This window comes from Trematomus bernacchii, unplaced genomic scaffold, assembly GCF_902827165.1.
Source record: "Trematomus bernacchii unplaced genomic scaffold, fTreBer1.1, whole genome shotgun sequence".
Classification (NCBI taxonomy): domain Eukaryota; kingdom Metazoa; phylum Chordata; class Actinopteri; order Perciformes; family Nototheniidae; genus Trematomus; species Trematomus bernacchii.
Genome location: NW_022988043.1, coordinates 12,201,615 through 12,219,337, shown reverse-complemented (window position 1 = coordinate 12,219,337; position 17,723 = coordinate 12,201,615). Strand labels below are relative to the sequence as shown.

At 41.2% G+C, this 17,723-nt stretch overlaps 1 protein-coding gene across 1 annotated transcript; it reads left to right on the top strand.

The window, feature by feature from the left end:
- Positions 1 to 1,160: 1,160 nt before the first annotated feature.
- LOC117472692 (muscle M-line assembly protein unc-89-like) lies at positions 1,161 to 16,439 on the top strand. The gene is made up of 7 exons (XM_034118027.1): positions 1,161 to 1,391; positions 5,065 to 5,273; positions 14,027 to 14,372; positions 14,498 to 14,761; positions 14,895 to 15,136; positions 15,262 to 15,593; positions 15,708 to 16,439. Exons 1-7 carry the CDS (start codon positions 1,220 to 1,222, stop codon positions 15,892 to 15,894), a joined length of 1,752 nt encoding a protein of 583 aa, XP_033973918.1. The 5' UTR covers positions 1,161 to 1,219; the 3' UTR covers positions 15,895 to 16,439.
- Positions 16,440 to 17,723: the final 1,284 nt, after the last annotated feature.

Sequence of the window (17,723 nt, the reverse complement as noted above, 5' to 3'; positions counted from 1 at the left end):
TATCGGGATGTTAAGAGCATTCCATGGAATATAACAAAAAGTGTATCTCGAGCCGGTTTCTCAAACTTACCTACCCGACCTTTAAGTTATTATATTATTTAAATACGTTGATTAGTTTGATCACCAGAGTTGCCTCATACTGAACTTTGGTAACAGTAATAAGAGATTGCATGTGAATCACAAGTAAGATCTTGAACAGTTTCAAATAAAAAACTAAATGGTTCTCAGATGGCATCGTATTGCTTTCCTTTCATGCAACATAAAGTTCTACTTTTCATTTTACAGGAGAATACTTTCCAAGCCGGTACATTCATTTGACGGCTATCAATTAAAAGAAAAACGTCTATCTATGTTTCTGATTAAGGTTTTCCATAAAAAAGTGTTCACACATTACTATGTAAAGTCCTTCCACCCTTGTAATGTGTTTTTTATTTTATTTAAAACATTGTATTTGCAATGGCTTAAAAAATATGAATAATTTCCTTTATTATAATGAATGTTGAAATAGCACAGCAAGGTTACAATGGCCTCAGTAAAATTCCCATGTTAAATTTGCACAGATTCACTGCCACTAACCAACATCTCAGTTATAATATTAAAATCTGAATCTGACAGAAAGGGCCCAGATTCATCCCAACCAAAGTGTCCACTACCTTTCTCACAACTCTCACAGAGAAGTTTATGTTGCAAGACCAATGTCCAAGTAATGCAGATCAAGTAAACTATATAAACATTTCAGAACAATAAATAAATACAATAAACTAAATAATGCAGAGAGTGTTGTTAGGGACTAAGTACATTTAGGAGTCTATATACATGTAAATAGAATAAGATATACAAGAACAGAATGTTAAATTAAATATACAGTCAAATAAAATGAAATACTGTTTATTGTAGGAATAACTGCAAATGTGACACTTGTGAGAAAAGGTTCACCCAAAAGTCAAACAAAAGTTATTCATGCAAGTGACTGAACAAGTGTTGGGGAACATGTTGTTTATGTAATGGTTTCCTTATTAGTTATTGTGGGAGATTGGTACAATGTATTTTTGAATGTCAATCCAGTAGGTGGCGGTAATGTAACTTTATCAGTGCAGAACGACTCCTTACGAAGAAGAACATTCCACCGGAAGTTGTGTTGTTCATGCCAACGAGAAAAATAAAAGTTGGTTTGGCTTATTTTGTCTCTTCATACATCCATATATTTCACACTGTAGAAATGGCTGCAGTTGAGAAACTGAGAAGTGTTATCAACGAGCGACTAGCTGCAGCTGCCGATGAAATATTTGGAGTTTTTTCTCAAACTTTATCAGCATACGAGGAGGAGATTTGTCGTCAGCGCAGATTATTGGATACCGTATTGAAGCCGCAGATAAAGCTGCACAAAACCGGTGTGTAACAAACAATAAAATACTTTATTATTTCCTATCAAGTTCTTACAAATTATAAAACAATCTGAATGGGATTCATTATGGTTATAAAGCCTCTTGTTAGCTATTTTCTGTTTATTAATTCACATTCAGATCTCCAACAACAGATCACAACTAGAGAATGCAATTCCTGAAGAAATTGCTAGTGGGAATGCTTTATGCTGAAAAGCTGACGCTAAACTGCTATGCTGAAATGTAATGTGTAAGAAGAAAGTGAAGAATTTAGATTGAAATGATACATGAACACTGGGGGCTTGAATGTGTGATGAGAGAAGAAAAGAAAGTAAAAAGGCTTGGAAAAGCAGCAGAATATTTGAACTGCAAACTTTTGAACTAATTTGATGGCGAATGATCTGTCGCCATGCCAACAACATTTGATGACATCCCATAATACGCTTAGATGCGTTGATGGCTGCATCATTACCAAACCTGTGAAGTTTTGGGCCGTTTGGAGCATTTTCACTGAAGTTATGAGAAAACCGTGTTTCATGGCGAGCATTGTGTTGCCATGGCAACGGCATTTGAAGAAATCTCAAAACGGTCCCGTAGATGTCTTCACGGCTGGACTGTTAGCACACATGTGAAGTTTGAGCACTTTTTTACCATTTTCATAGGAGTTATAGCGACATCGTCTTTTATGGCGATTCCATGCAAACGGCATATGATGAAACCCCATAATTGACGTAGAGCTGTTGAGGGCTGGACCGTTAACCATTTTGTGAATTGTGGTGCTGTTTTGACCCTTTTCATAGGCGTTACGACAACATCGTGTTTTATGGCGATATGCCGTTTCCATGGAAACGGCATATGGTGAGATGTCAGATTTGACGTAGAGCTGTTGAGGCATGGAGAGGTGATATACAGGTGAAGATTGTGGGACGACCGGACCGTGTCCATTGGAACTACAGCGACGTCGTGTTTTATGGCGAGGGATGCGTTTCCATGGCAATAAAGCTGTTGAGGCATGGACCGGTGATATACAAGTAGGCCTGTCACGATAATTAATTTTTTTGGACGATACATTTTCCTGGAAATGATTGCGATAAACGATAATATTGTTGGCGCTGTTGTAAGACCATTTTAGACCACTGACATAATGATAATATATAATAATAATTCAAGTACATCCTTTCAAACAGAACTTTTTATGGAACACTCAACATTGCAAATGAAATGTGAAATAATATTAAAATATATAAATGATACATAATAAATAAAACAAATTAATTAAATTATAGTAAATAAATTAAATCACACACAACCAAAACAATCAATTAAATAGACTCAGGCTGGAAAACAGAGCTATCTATCTATCTATCTATCTATCTATCTATCTATCTATCTATCTATCTATATATATATGAATAAATATATGAATAAATAAATAAATATGAGCTCACATTGTCTCACAAGCAAAAAAAACCCTCCTTAAAACAACAGTCAAGTGTACAGTCCACTGTCCTTACAAAGACCCAGATGTCTCAACAGGCCATATCCAAATCTGTTTTTCAAAGTTTTCGAGCAAGGAACACCAACATGTTTGCATTGTCGGGCAAATGCATCTTTGATTGTAAACTGTCGGGAAGGTGGGGGCTCTCCATCTCCAGCTGCCGTGTTTGCTACCAGCTGGGAAAACGGAATGGGGTGGTTGTGTTTTAGGTGTAGTTTAAAATGTGTGGTATTGCCTGCTTTTGTCGCTACCTTTTTTAAACAAATGCGACACACCGCCCTGCTCATTCAAGTCCGTAGGTTCGCCTCATTGATTTGGCTTGAATCCAAAATACTGCCACACCGGAGAATCGAGATGTGTAGTTAGGTTTTGTAACCAATTCCATTTCACTTTAAATTCCCCGCGAGTAAGTCACACGTTGTCTCCCGCTTGTCGCTATATTATTAATTTGGCTGCTACGCTGCTGCACGTGCACGCGGAGTGTCCTGACCTGGCTGTGTGTCAGCCCCGCCCCTCACAGCGCGCGTGGCCGGCAGCCACAGCGCGCCTGGCAGCCACAGCGCGCCTGGCAGCCACAGCGCGCCTGGCAGCCACAGCGCGCCTGGCAGCCACAGCGCTCCTAGCTAAAATGCTGGTCACATCCTTATGTAAACGGCAATTTATCGAGCTCAGAAAAGTTATCGAGTCCATTTTTATTTATCGTACGATAAGTCAATTTATCGATTATCGCGACAGGCCTATACAAGCGAAGTTTGGGGGGCGATCGGACCGTGTCCATTGGAGTTACAGCGACATCGTGTTTTATGGCGAGGGATGCGTTTCCATGGAAACGGCATATGATGACACCCCATAATGGACGTAGAGCTGTTGAGGGCAGGACCATTAACCATTATCTGAAGTCTGCTGCTCTGAGCATGTCAGTTGGAGTTATGACATCATCGTGTTCCATGACACAGGTGTTTATATTTGAGCTAACTATGTGTCCAGAGATCAAAGGTTTCCATGGTGATGATTTAATCAGTGAGTGGAGAGCATTTTCATTGTTCTGAATGAGAGATAAACCTCTTACATGTGAACGTTTTGTGGAAGAACCATAACAGATATCTGTGAAATTTCAAAACGTGAAGCATGTCAAGGAAGTTGAGTATCTGAAGTGTAATTTTTGTGTACTTTCGGGTTAATAATGTGGCCTTTTTGGCAGTTTAACTAAAGGTGTGCGGCTGCTGCTGTGAGGAAATATCAGCCTGAAATTACAATGGGTTTTAATGGAGACATGTTGAAAGTTTTTGTCACTTCATGCCCTCAAGAGGCATTTTGTTTAATTATTTTTGCTTAATTATTTGTCATTTTTCAAGCTACGAGATGTTTTCCTACGTTTGTCATGAAAAATTATGTCTCAGGAATGTAGGGTTTGGGAATTATGGCAGTTTTAAAAGAAAATATGAAGGCAAATTTCAAGATTTCCTCCCCTCTAGCTGTGACATCACGCACTCTAGTTAATGTTAAAATCTGAAGAAAGCCTCTTTACCAAGGTCTGAACAATGTTTAATATCTCTAAAAGTAAGAATCACGACTAATGTCAGAAAGATGTGTAACATTTTAAAGTTGGAATGAGGTTTCTGAGTGAAAGTATGAATGAACAGTTAGCAGTTGAAGTCGCATGAAGATTGTTCAAGTCTGAAGATTTTCTCCATTGACTTCAATGGTTAAAAATGTGATGAATTATGGGATGTATCTCTGGAATTATGAAAGTTATGAATGATAAAAGTAATAGCCATCGATTCCCGACCGAGCTGAACGTTTTGATGTTTGAACGGAGTTTCTGCGATGTTGAATGCAGGAGGAGAAGAGGTGCAAAAATCCGGCGGAATAATAAAAATGTTGTCCGTAGAATAACATTTAGTGGGAATGCTGTGTCAGCATTCCCACTAAAATACACAAAGCACAGCAGTTAAAATACACATTGTTAGAATGTTATAGTTTAAAAAAGTTGGTGGCCTAATGTTTTTTAATTTAATTTTATAAAATCTATTTATAAATGTTATGCATAATGCATTTCTATAGTCTTGTTTGTTGTTGTCTTGATATTGTGATATTGATCTTAACACCATTGCCCAGCATTGAATGCAATTTGCTTCCCTAACACCACACTAACAGTACTTTGTTTATTTTCTGTCCCTCCAGAGCTCCCTCAGCAACATGTCTGTAATGAGGATGAGGTTCTCAGTGACCAGCAGCTCTGTAGTCAGGAAAGGAACTCCAGTCTGGACCAAGAGGACCCAGAGCCTCCACAGATTAAAGAGGAACAGGAGGAACTTTGCACCAGTCAGGAGGAAGAGCAGCTTGAACTAAAGCAGGAGACTGATGTCTTCATGGTGACTCTTACTGATGAGGTGAGTGTGCACAGCGGTCAGACTTGTGCAAAAGAGTCTGTAGGCAACATGCCAGTTATAAGTGTTGTGGTATCAGAAGCACAAAGTCATCTGCAGCTCATCTCTCACAATTCTAATGACGCAGGGTTAACAAGAACTGCAGATCCAGAAATAAACAAAAGACATCACAAAACCAAAAAGAACAATGTAAACAACGCTAACTTGTCAGACATGCAACGTAATACTTGCATAGTGAAAAATAATTTAAAATGTGAAACTTGTGGGAAAGATTTTAAGTACATGTCAGTATTACGAAGACACATGACCACCCACACGGATGAGAAGCCATATGTTTGCGTGACCTGCGAGAAAAGCTTCAATGAGATGTCAAAATTAAAAAGGCATGTGAAATTCCACACAGCTGAGAAGAAATATAATTGCAAAACATGTGGAAAAAAATTCAAATTGAACTGTAACGTTAAGATTCACATCATGAGAGTCCACACAGGAGAGAAGCCCTATGTTTGCGTGACCTGCGGGATAACGTAATACTTGCACAGTGAAAATTAATTTAAAATGTGAAACTTGTGGGAAAGATTTTAAGTACATGTCATTATTGCGAAGACACATGAGCACCCACATGGATGAGAAGCCATATTCTTGCCAAACATGTGGAAGAGATTTCATACAAAGTAGAATCTTGATGTACCACATGCGAGTCCACACCTATGAGAAGAAATATACTTGCAAAACATGTGAAAATAAATTCAGATTTAACATTGACTTTAACAGTCACATGAGAATCCATACAGGAGAGATGCCCTATGTTTGCATGACCTGTGAGAAAAGTTTCATTGAGATGTCAAAATTAAGAAGGCATATGAAAGTCCACACAAATGAGAAACCGTTTACTTGTAAAACATGTGGGGAAAAAATCTGATTTAACCATGATTTTAAGAGACACATGAGAATCCACACAGGAGAGAAACCGTATGTTTGCATGACCTATGAGAAAAGTTTAATTGAGATGTCAAAATTAAGAAGGCATATGAGAGTCCACACGAATGAGAAACCGTATACTTGTAAAGCATGTGGGAACAATTTCAGACGTAGCGATGAATTGTTGAACCACATGAGAAGGGTTCACGCTGCAGCTGTTCACCAGGCAGCTACCTCTGGGACTGAGCAATGCAACCTATTTGTATTTCTCTTGCGCACGATATACTTTCTTGTGTGCACGAGATACTTTCTTATGGTTAGACACATCGAACTGCCCGATTATTACGCCATATTATTAGTTTTATGAAGAAGATGTCCGGTCGCCAGAGGCCTGTACTACGAATCCAGTTCAACATACCCTGGGCATACCCTGGGAGTTACCCGGCTTACATAACCCAAAACAAACGCGCTCTCGCTAAGCGGTCCTACGATGCTGGTTATCAACTCGGTAACTCAAGCCAGTAGGGGTGTAACGGTATCCGTATTCGTCCCGTACCGCCACGGTTCGGACGTCACGGTTGCAGTCACACGACGAATACGCCTTTTTTTTTACGAGTGGGAAAAAAGTCTGTCATTCAGGGCAGTATCCACTACACTATATATAATCCAGGGAGTGGTATTGCGCCTAAAAACTGTTTGCCAGTCGCCCTTAAACAACAAATGAAGAAGAAGAAGAAAACACAACAAAACCATGGATGTATAATAAGAACGGGATACAGCGTGGGAGGCGGGGCCTCGTTCATTCCTATGAGAGTTGCTCATTGGCTATACAAATGTTCATACTGGGTAGTTTATTTAGTTAAACAAATTATCCAACAATTTACAGACGTCTCTTTCCCAATGTTAGTCAATGGGAAAAAGTATTTCTGGGCCCAGCGACTGATACGTAAGTGTAGTACAGCCGTTTGGCCACAACGAATATTTTCCTCAGAGTCCGGCGCACTTCCTGGGGGCTTGAACAAAACAAACAAAATACAAAAAGAAGAAAAGTTAGTATTGCGAGTTCAGATAACACACAGGAGCTAGAAGACCCACCTGCTTCTTTTAAATCAGCTGTGTGGGAACATTTCGGGTTCCCTGTGGACTACAATAACGGTGGAGTGCGAGTGGTGGATCGGACGAGGACGGTGTGCCGGCGTTGTTCGACAGCGGTGCGGTATGCTAATAGTAACACACGCCAAACATGCTAAATCATATCAGAAGGCATCACCAAGATTTGGCAATCACCGGAGCCCGGCAAAAGACAACAGCAGTTCAACAGCTTATCCCCGCTGTTTTTAAGAAGCCAATAGAGTGGCGAAGTCCCTCCCCTTCCGGTGGACCTCCATGGGACCTTATTTCGGAAAAATTATGTATTGAAGTCAATGGAGAGAGAAAGATTATCTTTCGATCCCGTTTGAATTGTGCCACGAATTACACATATGATGTTTGTCAATTTAAAAGATAATTTTGCAAGTCAAAAAAAAAAAAATGTGTCGTAAAACTGTGAAGTAACACATTTGTTTGTGTGAAACGCTCAATGAACTACATCTCTGGTCAACAACACATGTCACCAAGATGGCCGTCACTACGGTCTTGTCAACAAAACGATTGACTGCCCTCACTATCACCACAATGAAACACGTCCTGAAGAATGTCATGCAAAGCTGCCTGCCTGCCTTCCTTTGATTCTCTCTGAACTGCCTGGTCGTTTTAATGTTTAATGTCAACCATATGTGCAGATAGCATGAAGTAGAAAAGATCGCTAGCGTTAGCGTTAGCATTTCTCCCCCGGGCTTAAATTGTGTATTATAGAATGACCACACCGGTGACAGTACTCTTCAAAGGGTTCACGAAATATGACTACTACTCTTACTGTTTAACATTTTGGGTTACTTAATGTTACTTCATGTTAAGGCTAATAAAAATGACAAGGCTGTAATGCTAACTAACGTGCTAGCTACTAGCTAGGTAGCTAACTTGATCCAGCCACTCCTGGTCCTTTCATCAGACGGGAAGCAAAAGAACGAGCAAGACCCATTGCTGGTATAATAACAACCTGGTACTAAGCACACAGGCATCTTGTTAAAGTTATCTTATCTTAGCCAGCGCCATATAGATAGATTCTATCTATATGGCGTTATCTTATCTTAGCTATCTCTATTTTAGTGGAGGAAAACAATTGTGACATCACTTACGCGACTCTGGGATTTGTAGTCTTTCCAGTTGCGTATTTTTCATAGTCTTATATTTCAACAGTTTTACGACAAACTGTGACTTTTTTGACATGGAAATGATTTTTTAAGATTGACAAACATCATATGTGTAATTCATGGCACAATTCAAACGGGATCGAAAGATACGTTTTCTCTCTCCATTGACTTCAATACATTATTTTTCCGAAATAAGGTCCCATGGACCGGAAGTAGATGGGCGTGACTTCGCCACTCTATAGACATGAAAGCCGAGAGACCAAAATAAATAACGGAAGCTTTTGGCATATGTTTTCCAACGGCTATGCTGCGCCCTTATGCAATAGTAGAGGACCCCGGCTTGTATTGATTGTGATTGAAAGTGATTGAAACACTATCTTATTATTTATTTTGTAATATTTTCAAGACATTCTTTTTAGTTTTACAGCTTATTGAACCTTTTTGTTTGACATCAGCCATTATAGACAATATGACCATCTGAGTGTGGGTGGTACTGTTTGTGGTTTGTTTTGAAAGGTCCCATGTCATGGCCATTTCTACTGATCATAATTCCATTGTTGAGGTATACTAAAATAGACTTATACTGTGCAATTTTCCAAACTCACATTGGTTTCTAATACAGCATCTCTGTAAAGCAGGGGTACTCAAATACAAATCTTAAAGGTCCAAAAAAATGTTTTCAATAAGACAAAGGTCCGTTTATTACGGTCATTCAAACTTTTAAACAATTGCAACAAGATTCTTAACACGAGGTTGCAAAAACTAAAATAATCTGTATGCAGCAGTTTTCATTGTTATTGTGTCTGTGCTTGATCCCTCAGAGTCGCAGTGTAAGAGCTGCACAGTTATGAATAAAGGCAGCTGCACCCTCTTTCATTCAGCATTCCCATTATTGCTTTATAAATGTCTTGCCCCCTTGTGTGTCCACTGAGGTTCGTCAGGCCCAACACATCTTCAACAAACTCCCCCTTTGCCTCATCATAAAAACTCACAAACACCAGCAACTGAGCATTGTCAGTGGTGTCAGTGGACTCATCCACAGCTGTGCATTTTTTATTCCATCACAAAGCTGATTAATCAAATCACCAGCCAGTATTTATGTTCTTCTGGTTGCTGTGGAATCTGAGAGGGGGATTTGCTTGATTTGACCTGTTATTTCCTCTTTTTGTTTGCCTTCAAACATGGTCTCCATCACTTCAGTCATGCATTCTTAAATCGAAGTGGTTACTTTGTTTTGGCTGGGCAGTGTAGTTTTACACACCGTCTTATTTGACTTTCTCAGGACTTAAAACTGTTTTTTGGGGGCAGACCCCACAAAGAAAAAAATATATGTACACACGTAAGGTCATCATCTTAACAGTTGTGTATGCTCATCCGTGAGCAGAGCATCAAGTTGACATGTCTATTACAGCTGAATGCGGCGATTACCATTTTGTTCAGCAAAACGCCTCACAAAATTAGTAAGATCCAAAGCTTTAGTGCGTTTTGATTCAATGCTGAGTACAGCCAAACTTGACAGTCTCTTCTCTGTCATTGTAGACCGCAAATACCTCATTCCTTCAGTACTTGGGTCCGAATGCTTCTCGTTTTGCGCCGTCCCGTTCAAATGAAATCGCTGCCAATCATATTTCCACGCTCGCGCCAGGGCCGGGGGAGGGGTTACAAGACGTGCGTCTTGTGCTGCATTCACTTGCACTCGGACATTAGAGATTTTCTCTCATAAATGTCCGATGAGCCACAACTTTTCTTTCAAAACAAAGCTGCCAACTGGGGTGTTAGCTGGGGTGGCAAGGCCTATTTTTAGGGTGGCAGTTGCCACCCCATGCCACCCCGGTAGGTGAAACTAGGCTACTAGCTACAGTACAGATGCAACTAGATGAGCTGTTAACTCTCGCTCTGACTTTTTTTTTTTTAAACACACACGCATTTTTCCCACCCGCATTCCGCGAAGACCCGCCCTACTGTGCCTCTGATTCGCAGACTGTTGGTGGGGGAAAAAAATGCTGTGATTGGACCAATGCGTTGACAGACACACACAGACAGTGGAATAGTCGTACATGCAGAGCGCTGTTTGCAGTAGACACAGCGGAGAATTTTGACTTGTTACGTTGTGGCGATGTCTCGCAGATAGCACAGATAATACAGATAATACATATGAAAAGTATAATTTGCTCAGAGTCCAGAGACAGTTGTGGTTCGGTCCGGATCCGGACCAGAGTCCGGACTTTGAGGATGCCTGCTGTAAAGTATGTGTATTCACCGGTATTCACTCTCTGTCCTAAACGGCTTGTTGGAGCTCCTGCCCCCCCCCTCCCTGTGAGCCCAGTGTGCTCTGATTGGTCGGGACGTTGAGAGGCTCGTTGCTGCTCGCAGCTGCTGCGAGGAGCAGACAGGCTTCCGTGTCGGCGAGAACAAGCGAAACTCATCCTGAGCACACACAAACACTCACAGCCGAAGTAAAAACAATAAGTGTGGCTTGATATTGAGTAAGAAAAAGGTTTATAATGCTGTGAGCATGGGTCTGCGGAGAGCATTTCCAGCCCGAAAAACGTTTACCCATTTAAACAGTCGTGGTAGATACCTTGTTTGTTTTAAACATCCTAAATACACAAACAACAATGAATACTTACAGGTTGTGTACCCGAATCTCCCGCTGGTCCAAACAAAGTAGGAACAGCATCGTTCTTCAGTGTCCTACGCTGTACATATCCGGCATGAATCGCTGAAAGGTTTGGGAAGCTTTGTTTCGTGAAAGGCTGGCAGAGGGTGTGGCCTCTGGGTATCCCCACGTCAGAGTACCCATGAAGTAAACAATGGAAAATGAGAAATCTCCAACGAGGCGTTTTGGGGCAGCATAGACTGTGTTAGAGTTTTACTCGCTACAGGGTGTACTTTGAGGGTTTTTGACTCTGCAGACCTTTTACATGCATAAAAACCTTCATAACACACAAGGGGACCGATAATAACCGGAAAAGCATGACATGGGACCTTTAACTGTGTAATAAAGTTAATTATTCAAAATGTTAGAGTTCCTTATTTTTAAACTGAAACTTGCACTACTGTTCAAAATAAATAAAAAACAAACCTGGAATTGTGCATTTGGGACTTTTTTTTGCTTTTTCTTGTTGTACCGAACCCGTACCGAACCGTGACCCCCAAACCGAGGTACATACCAAACCGTGAATTCTGTGAACCGTTACACCCCTACAAGCCAGGGTTTCTCTGTCCGGCTTAGTGCGCGTTCACATGAAAGGGGCGGGGTTAGCAACATTTGACCAATCACAAACATGGACAAGCGTACCGACAGCGCAGCGTCATACTTCCTGAATGAAAAGTGAACTATAATATCAGACAAATATGAAGAAGTTCAACTTTAAACATCCATGACTTAAACACTTTATCGAGGATAAATGCAACATAGTTGCACCTGCAAGGTGAATACAGAACAGCTGGTAAAAAAAACACTTCAGAAACACTTCCATGGAATGCTCTTAACATCCCGATAGCAATTAATACATTAAATGCTTTGACAATAAATGCATAAAAAAATGTCATCTGTGGAAGCCGTGGTGCTGTAAAAAGCACGACCAATTATTTTAGCCGGCCTACCTGCCTGTCAGCCTTCCATCTCGTGCACAAACGTATCTCGTGCCCTTATTGGTCATGTGCGCGTTCGTGTGTGTTGGAGGAGGGGCTCTGTAAGGAAGTCTGAAGGAAGGGGCAGATTTTTGATGGTTGGGTTGTCGAATCCTGGATTTTGCATTCATTCGTCACTTCTTTTTCAGTTAATTTTTGTATTTAATATATGTTTTTATTTAATTGTGACGTCCTGTCTGTATACTTGTGCTTTAAAATGTATTGTTTAATTTTACATATTTGTCATATAATAATCAAAATATATGTTTACAAATGTTACATAGTCTTTGTCACCATCTTTTGCATTATAAAGATTACTCTTTTACCCCTATTTTTGGGGGGGGTTGTGCTTTTTACAGCAGGCCTGGTTGCCACGATATGTACCCCCTTGCTATCTCTGACAACAAACGTGTCACATACATGAAACTTGCTCCATTTATTGGTACTAGTCCTACAACTATACCCTCAAAAGTGCTTGAGGGTGGGATTAATAGAAGCATCTTTTTTGGGGGGGTGCATTTCACGGCGGGGGTGCGTATTTCGGCACCCCCAAAAAAGATGCTAAAAGGGTCACATACATGAAACTTGCTCCATTTATTTGTAGCCTACTAGTCCTAAAACTATACCCTCAAAAATGCTTGAGGGTGGGATTAATAAAAGCATATTTTTCGTGGGGGGGTGCGTATTTCGGCACAACTGGACTAGTACCAATAAATGGAGCAAATGTATGTGACACGTTTGGAGCAGAGATAGCAAGGGGGTGCATATCGTAGCAACCAGGGCTGCCGTAAAATGCACCCCCCCCAAAAAAGATGCTTCTGTTAATCCCACCCTCAAGCACTTTTGAGGGTATAGTTGTAGGACTAGTACCAATAAATGGAGAAAGTTTTATGGCTGTGACACGTTTATTGTCAGAGATAGCAAGGGGGTCCATATCGTGTTAACCAGGCCTGCTGTAAAAAGCAACCCCCCCAAAAAAGATGTTTCTATTAATCCCACCCTCAAGCACTTGATGTAAAAATCCATTAGCTCATTTAGACCCGAATAATTAACACAACAAGGTAAAAGAGTAATCTTTAAAATGCAAAAATATGCTGACAAAGACTATGTAACATTTGTAAACATATATTTTGATTATTATATGACAAATACGTAAAATTAAACAATACATTTTAAAGCACGTGTATACAGACAGGACGTCAGAATTAAATAAAAACATATATTAAATAAAAAAAATAACTGAAAAAGAAGTGACGAATTAATGCAAAATCCAGGATTCGACACCCCATGTTTCAATATGTATTGTGTGCTATACTGATAATAACGACACGGACACACTCTATCTTACTCTCACGTACTTTACTTGTAATGTTCCACAAGATACAATGCAAAATCCTAGCCGTGCTAACTTCAGAACTGACGCTCATGCCTGGTCCCTCGGCTCATGTCGTCCCCTCGGGCCACCTGTGCGTCAACAAATAATGTCCCCCTGGCCAACGTATATTGCAACACCCCAACCATCAAAATATGGAGCGAAAAGTTTAACCACAAGAATCAAGACTAGTGGTTAGCTACCACTAAACGACTCACAGTCTGAAAATTACCATTAAAAAAAACCCTGGACGTTTACTTTTTGTTTTAAGCATCGTTTTAAGGTGTAAACGTTTCATTTTCAAATACGCGTTCCCGTGACAAGGGGTGCATTTCACGGCGGGGGTGCATAATTCGGCACAACACCGGCAATGGCAGTTTTTCTGTATTTCCATTATCCTGTAATATGAATTGATAGCGTATTGAGAGTACGATGCGTTCGAACTAGGTCACGAAGGCGTCACGTGACCTCCCGATGGTATAAAACCTTCGGCCGCACGTGGTAAATTAAATTGCTGATCGCAGATTATTGGGAGCAGAACACACCGTAAATTCAACTTTAACATGCCACCCAAGGTAGGGAGAGGCAGACGGAAGAAGCTGGCTGGTAAATACAGAACTCAGAAGAGGAAAGCAGAGGAAACTGAGGATTTAGAGGTCCAAGAAGACAGCACTGAGTCTCCAACCAGAGAGAGAAAGGGGAGGAAATGCAAGAAAGATGTCAGTCCTTGTCCAAGTAAAACTCCAGAGCGGTCCCCAGAGGGTTCCAGGTCTCCTCAGCGGTCTGAAAGGTCTCCTCAGCAGTCTGAAAGGTCTCATCAGCAGTCTAAGGGGTCTCCTCAGCAGTCCCAAGAGTCTCGGCAGCATTCACCTTCTCCCCCTCCTCCTCTTAACAGACAGCCCGAATCCTCGGATGATGAAGGTAAATATTTATAACTTATTTTTGGTATGGATGGGGGGCAAGAGGGGTTATTGATGTTGTTATATATTCCCATACATTGTTGTCCTGCATGTACTTGATTTTTTTTCCATTTGGTATCTTTTCAGATGAGTCAGCTTCCCCCGCCCTCCCTGCTGGCAAGTCCAAGTCCAAGCCTGAAGTGAGCAAGGGCGACAAAGGGAAAGGCAAGGCCCAGAATGAGAACCCACCCCCTGGTGCATCATACAGCTTCACAGAGGCACAGGAGGAGGCAATCGCTCACTGGGTGGAGAGTAACAAGGTACTGTATGACATGAAGGACAAACAGTACAAAGACAAGGCATTAAGGAGGCAACTATGGGAGGGAAAGGCTGCGGAGAACGGGATGGATTGTAAGTATAACAATTTTTACATTTCAATTACTTTGAAATATTTGAAATCTATTTCAGATACTTGACATACATTGCTGTCAATGAACATTTCAATGATTGTACTAATTATTTGTTTTGATTTCTGTCATTGCAGATCATTCAATTCAGAAATGGTACCACACACAGAGGACTCGATTCTCGAAGCTGCGGGAGGGCCAACCCAAGAAGAAATCCCAGAAGAGGTTCGGTGATGGTCTGTCGAGTGGTGACGAGGAAGACCCCATCCTTGCTGAGGTGGCCAGTGAGAATGACAGTGACCGTGACAAGTTCATCCGCCGGGTCTTTGGGTTCATGAAGCCACACATCAGACGTCACAAGAAAGATACACCAGCTAGTGTGAGTATATCATTGAAATTAAATTCAAACTGAACTTTGTTGAACATTTTCAATTTCCAAAATTTTTGTTTCCAAATATAACTTTCAAATGTACTTATGTTTGTTTTCAATTTTTGTCTTTGCAGTTTAAGGACAAGTTGGCCCTGGCTGAGACGGGTGAGCTGGCTGGGAGTGACGAACCCAGGGAGCCCACCAAGAGGTACACTGGCTACCCTACACCGAGACCTCCTTCCAGGACAGGAACAGCTGTTGAGGACCGACCCGAGTCTCCTACTATGGAGATGAGAGTTACCGGAGCATCCCGTGATCTCCAAGATAGGCTGGTTCAGTTCATCACTCGAGAGCAGCAAGTCAACAGGGCCACTCCTTTCTGCAAGTACCTGGAAACCGAACTGGATCGTCTGCATGATGCCTGCCTGGAACCTGCGTATGAGGAGATCACCACAGTTCTTAACCAGTAAGTATATAAAATTGCATACATTTGAAATTTATTTATTTGATGTCACACATTTTATTGCATGCTAAATTTGAGCTTGTATTAATCCTATGCTGTTTGTTTTTGTCTTTCCAGTTACCGGAAGGTGTCCAGACAGTTCAGGATGCGGGAAGCGGCTGGTGACCAGATCAGTCCCTTAGAAGATGTCCCGTCAGCATTCCAGTCGCAGCAGCCGCAGCAGCAGAGGCCAGTTGCTGTGATCCCAGTCTGCACATCTGCCACCTACTCAAGACTAGGGATGGGAATCGAGAACCGGTACTAAGTCAGTACTGGTACTTGATTGGACGGTATTGGTATACCATTAAGCCGCTGGACAAACGGTGCTGCTATCGGTATATGAATTACGCTACTTCCTTAGTTTAAACAATTCTGGTTGGTTGGGAACCCTCATCCAGTTTGAGTGCCACTCTGATTGGCCACTGTGAATGCCACTCGTCATGTCTCCTAACAGCGCTCTTCTTATTGTGAGACTCCCGGGGGCAGACTATAGGGGCAGACGCAACATCTTGCTAGAAACAGCGTCTCAAGGCTTCTTAACATTTAACAACCTATTAATGATGCATACCCACTTAACGGGAAGAAACTCACCTAACAGACGATATTAACCATTTTACCTACACGGAACAGAAGTCCAACACCAAGAGTCTAAATCAACACATAGCAAAACGAGCTAACGGGGCTAACGGCTACTTTAGCACATAACTGGAAAAAGCAATCTTTTCTACGTCATTAGCCTCATCTCAATACCCCTCCTCGACTCCTCTCTTCCCCTCCTCCGGGACTTGACCCGGAAATCGATCAAGACACGCCATGTTGAAGGACGTCCCAATAGCTGAAATGCACACGGAGGAGTCGAGGAGGGGTGAGGGAGGAGACGAAAGGGAGGATACACGAGAGCAGACTACGCGGAAGTGTTTTCACTACTGCGTATAAAAGCCCCGCCCCCACCTTCACAGCTGGTCGATTTCAACACAGGAAAACGGAGAACTGGAAGAATGAGTGGAAAAGCGTCACATAAATGTATAAGTGCTCACAGCTCCGTGGGAATTATTATGTGCAATTCATTTCTTAAGGTTAGGCTAACAATTTAAGTCATGTTTAATGATCTTGAACGTCACTAAAACATAGCTATTAAGAAAGCTATTTCATAAATGGCTAGATCTTGATAAATAACAATTTTTGTTTTTGTTTTGTGTTAAGATATTCAGGAGTTAAATTATTTAAAATGCACAGTCCTGAATGTGGGTTTGTGGTGAATGTGGGGATCTACAGGACACACATGTTCAGAGTAAAGGCTTTCACATTATTATAATTATAATTTTATTGAAATGTACATTTTACACCAAAACGGAACACAAAAGCAGGACCAACCATCATACATTGAATTCCTTGACTAACAAGAGAAAGATTCATTCATTTAAATACATATTTAACAACAAATGGGCCGGTTCTAAAGGGTTATTCAGTTAAACCCGATGAGAGGGGATACAGCTGTGCACATGTCAGCATTAACAGACGTCGTTTAAGAGTGACATTTGAGTGAACGAGGACATCCCAATTAATACCTGAGGACTCCTCTGTCCTCGCGTCACCTCCTCGTGTCTCTCGCTCGCATCTTACGGAGGCGGAGCTAAGACGCAAGGAAGGGACGCGAGTGAGGGAAAGGAGGAGTCGAGGAGGGGTATTGAGATGAGGCTATTGTATCTGCACAAACAACATATCACATGAAAGCTGAGATTCCACAGATTCCATTGGTATAAGTCTCATCACTGTACGACCAAAACTCACTGAACTAGCAGCCAGGAAAGAGCAAGAAAACAACTTCACTTTACGTAGCCATGATGATAATTATGTCTTACCTTTGCTCTTTTGTGATCAAAAATTGTGTTCAAGGGCATAAAAACGGTTAATCCAATGTCTCTGTGTAACTTTAAAATGATTACTGATAATCCATCATTACAATTATAAATATTAAACGCAATAAACGGATTATAATGGTTAGCCGACTGGAGCTTCCGGTTTAGGAGGTGCGCACGCAGCGTCTCGTTTTAACTGAATAACGGTCATGTTTACATGGATTTATGAACTGCC

Coding starts and splice junctions, on each gene's coding strand:
- LOC117472692 (XM_034118027.1), top strand. CDS start 1,220: ATGGCTGCAGTTGAGAAACTGAGAAGTGTTATCAACGAGCGACTAGCT. Junction 14,762..14,894: donor TGCGGAGAACGGGATGGATT/GTAAGTATAACA, acceptor CTGTCATTGCAG/ATCATTCAATTCAGAAATGG. Junction 15,137..15,261: donor AGAAAGATACACCAGCTAGT/GTGAGTATATCA, acceptor TTGTCTTTGCAG/TTTAAGGACAAGTTGGCCCT.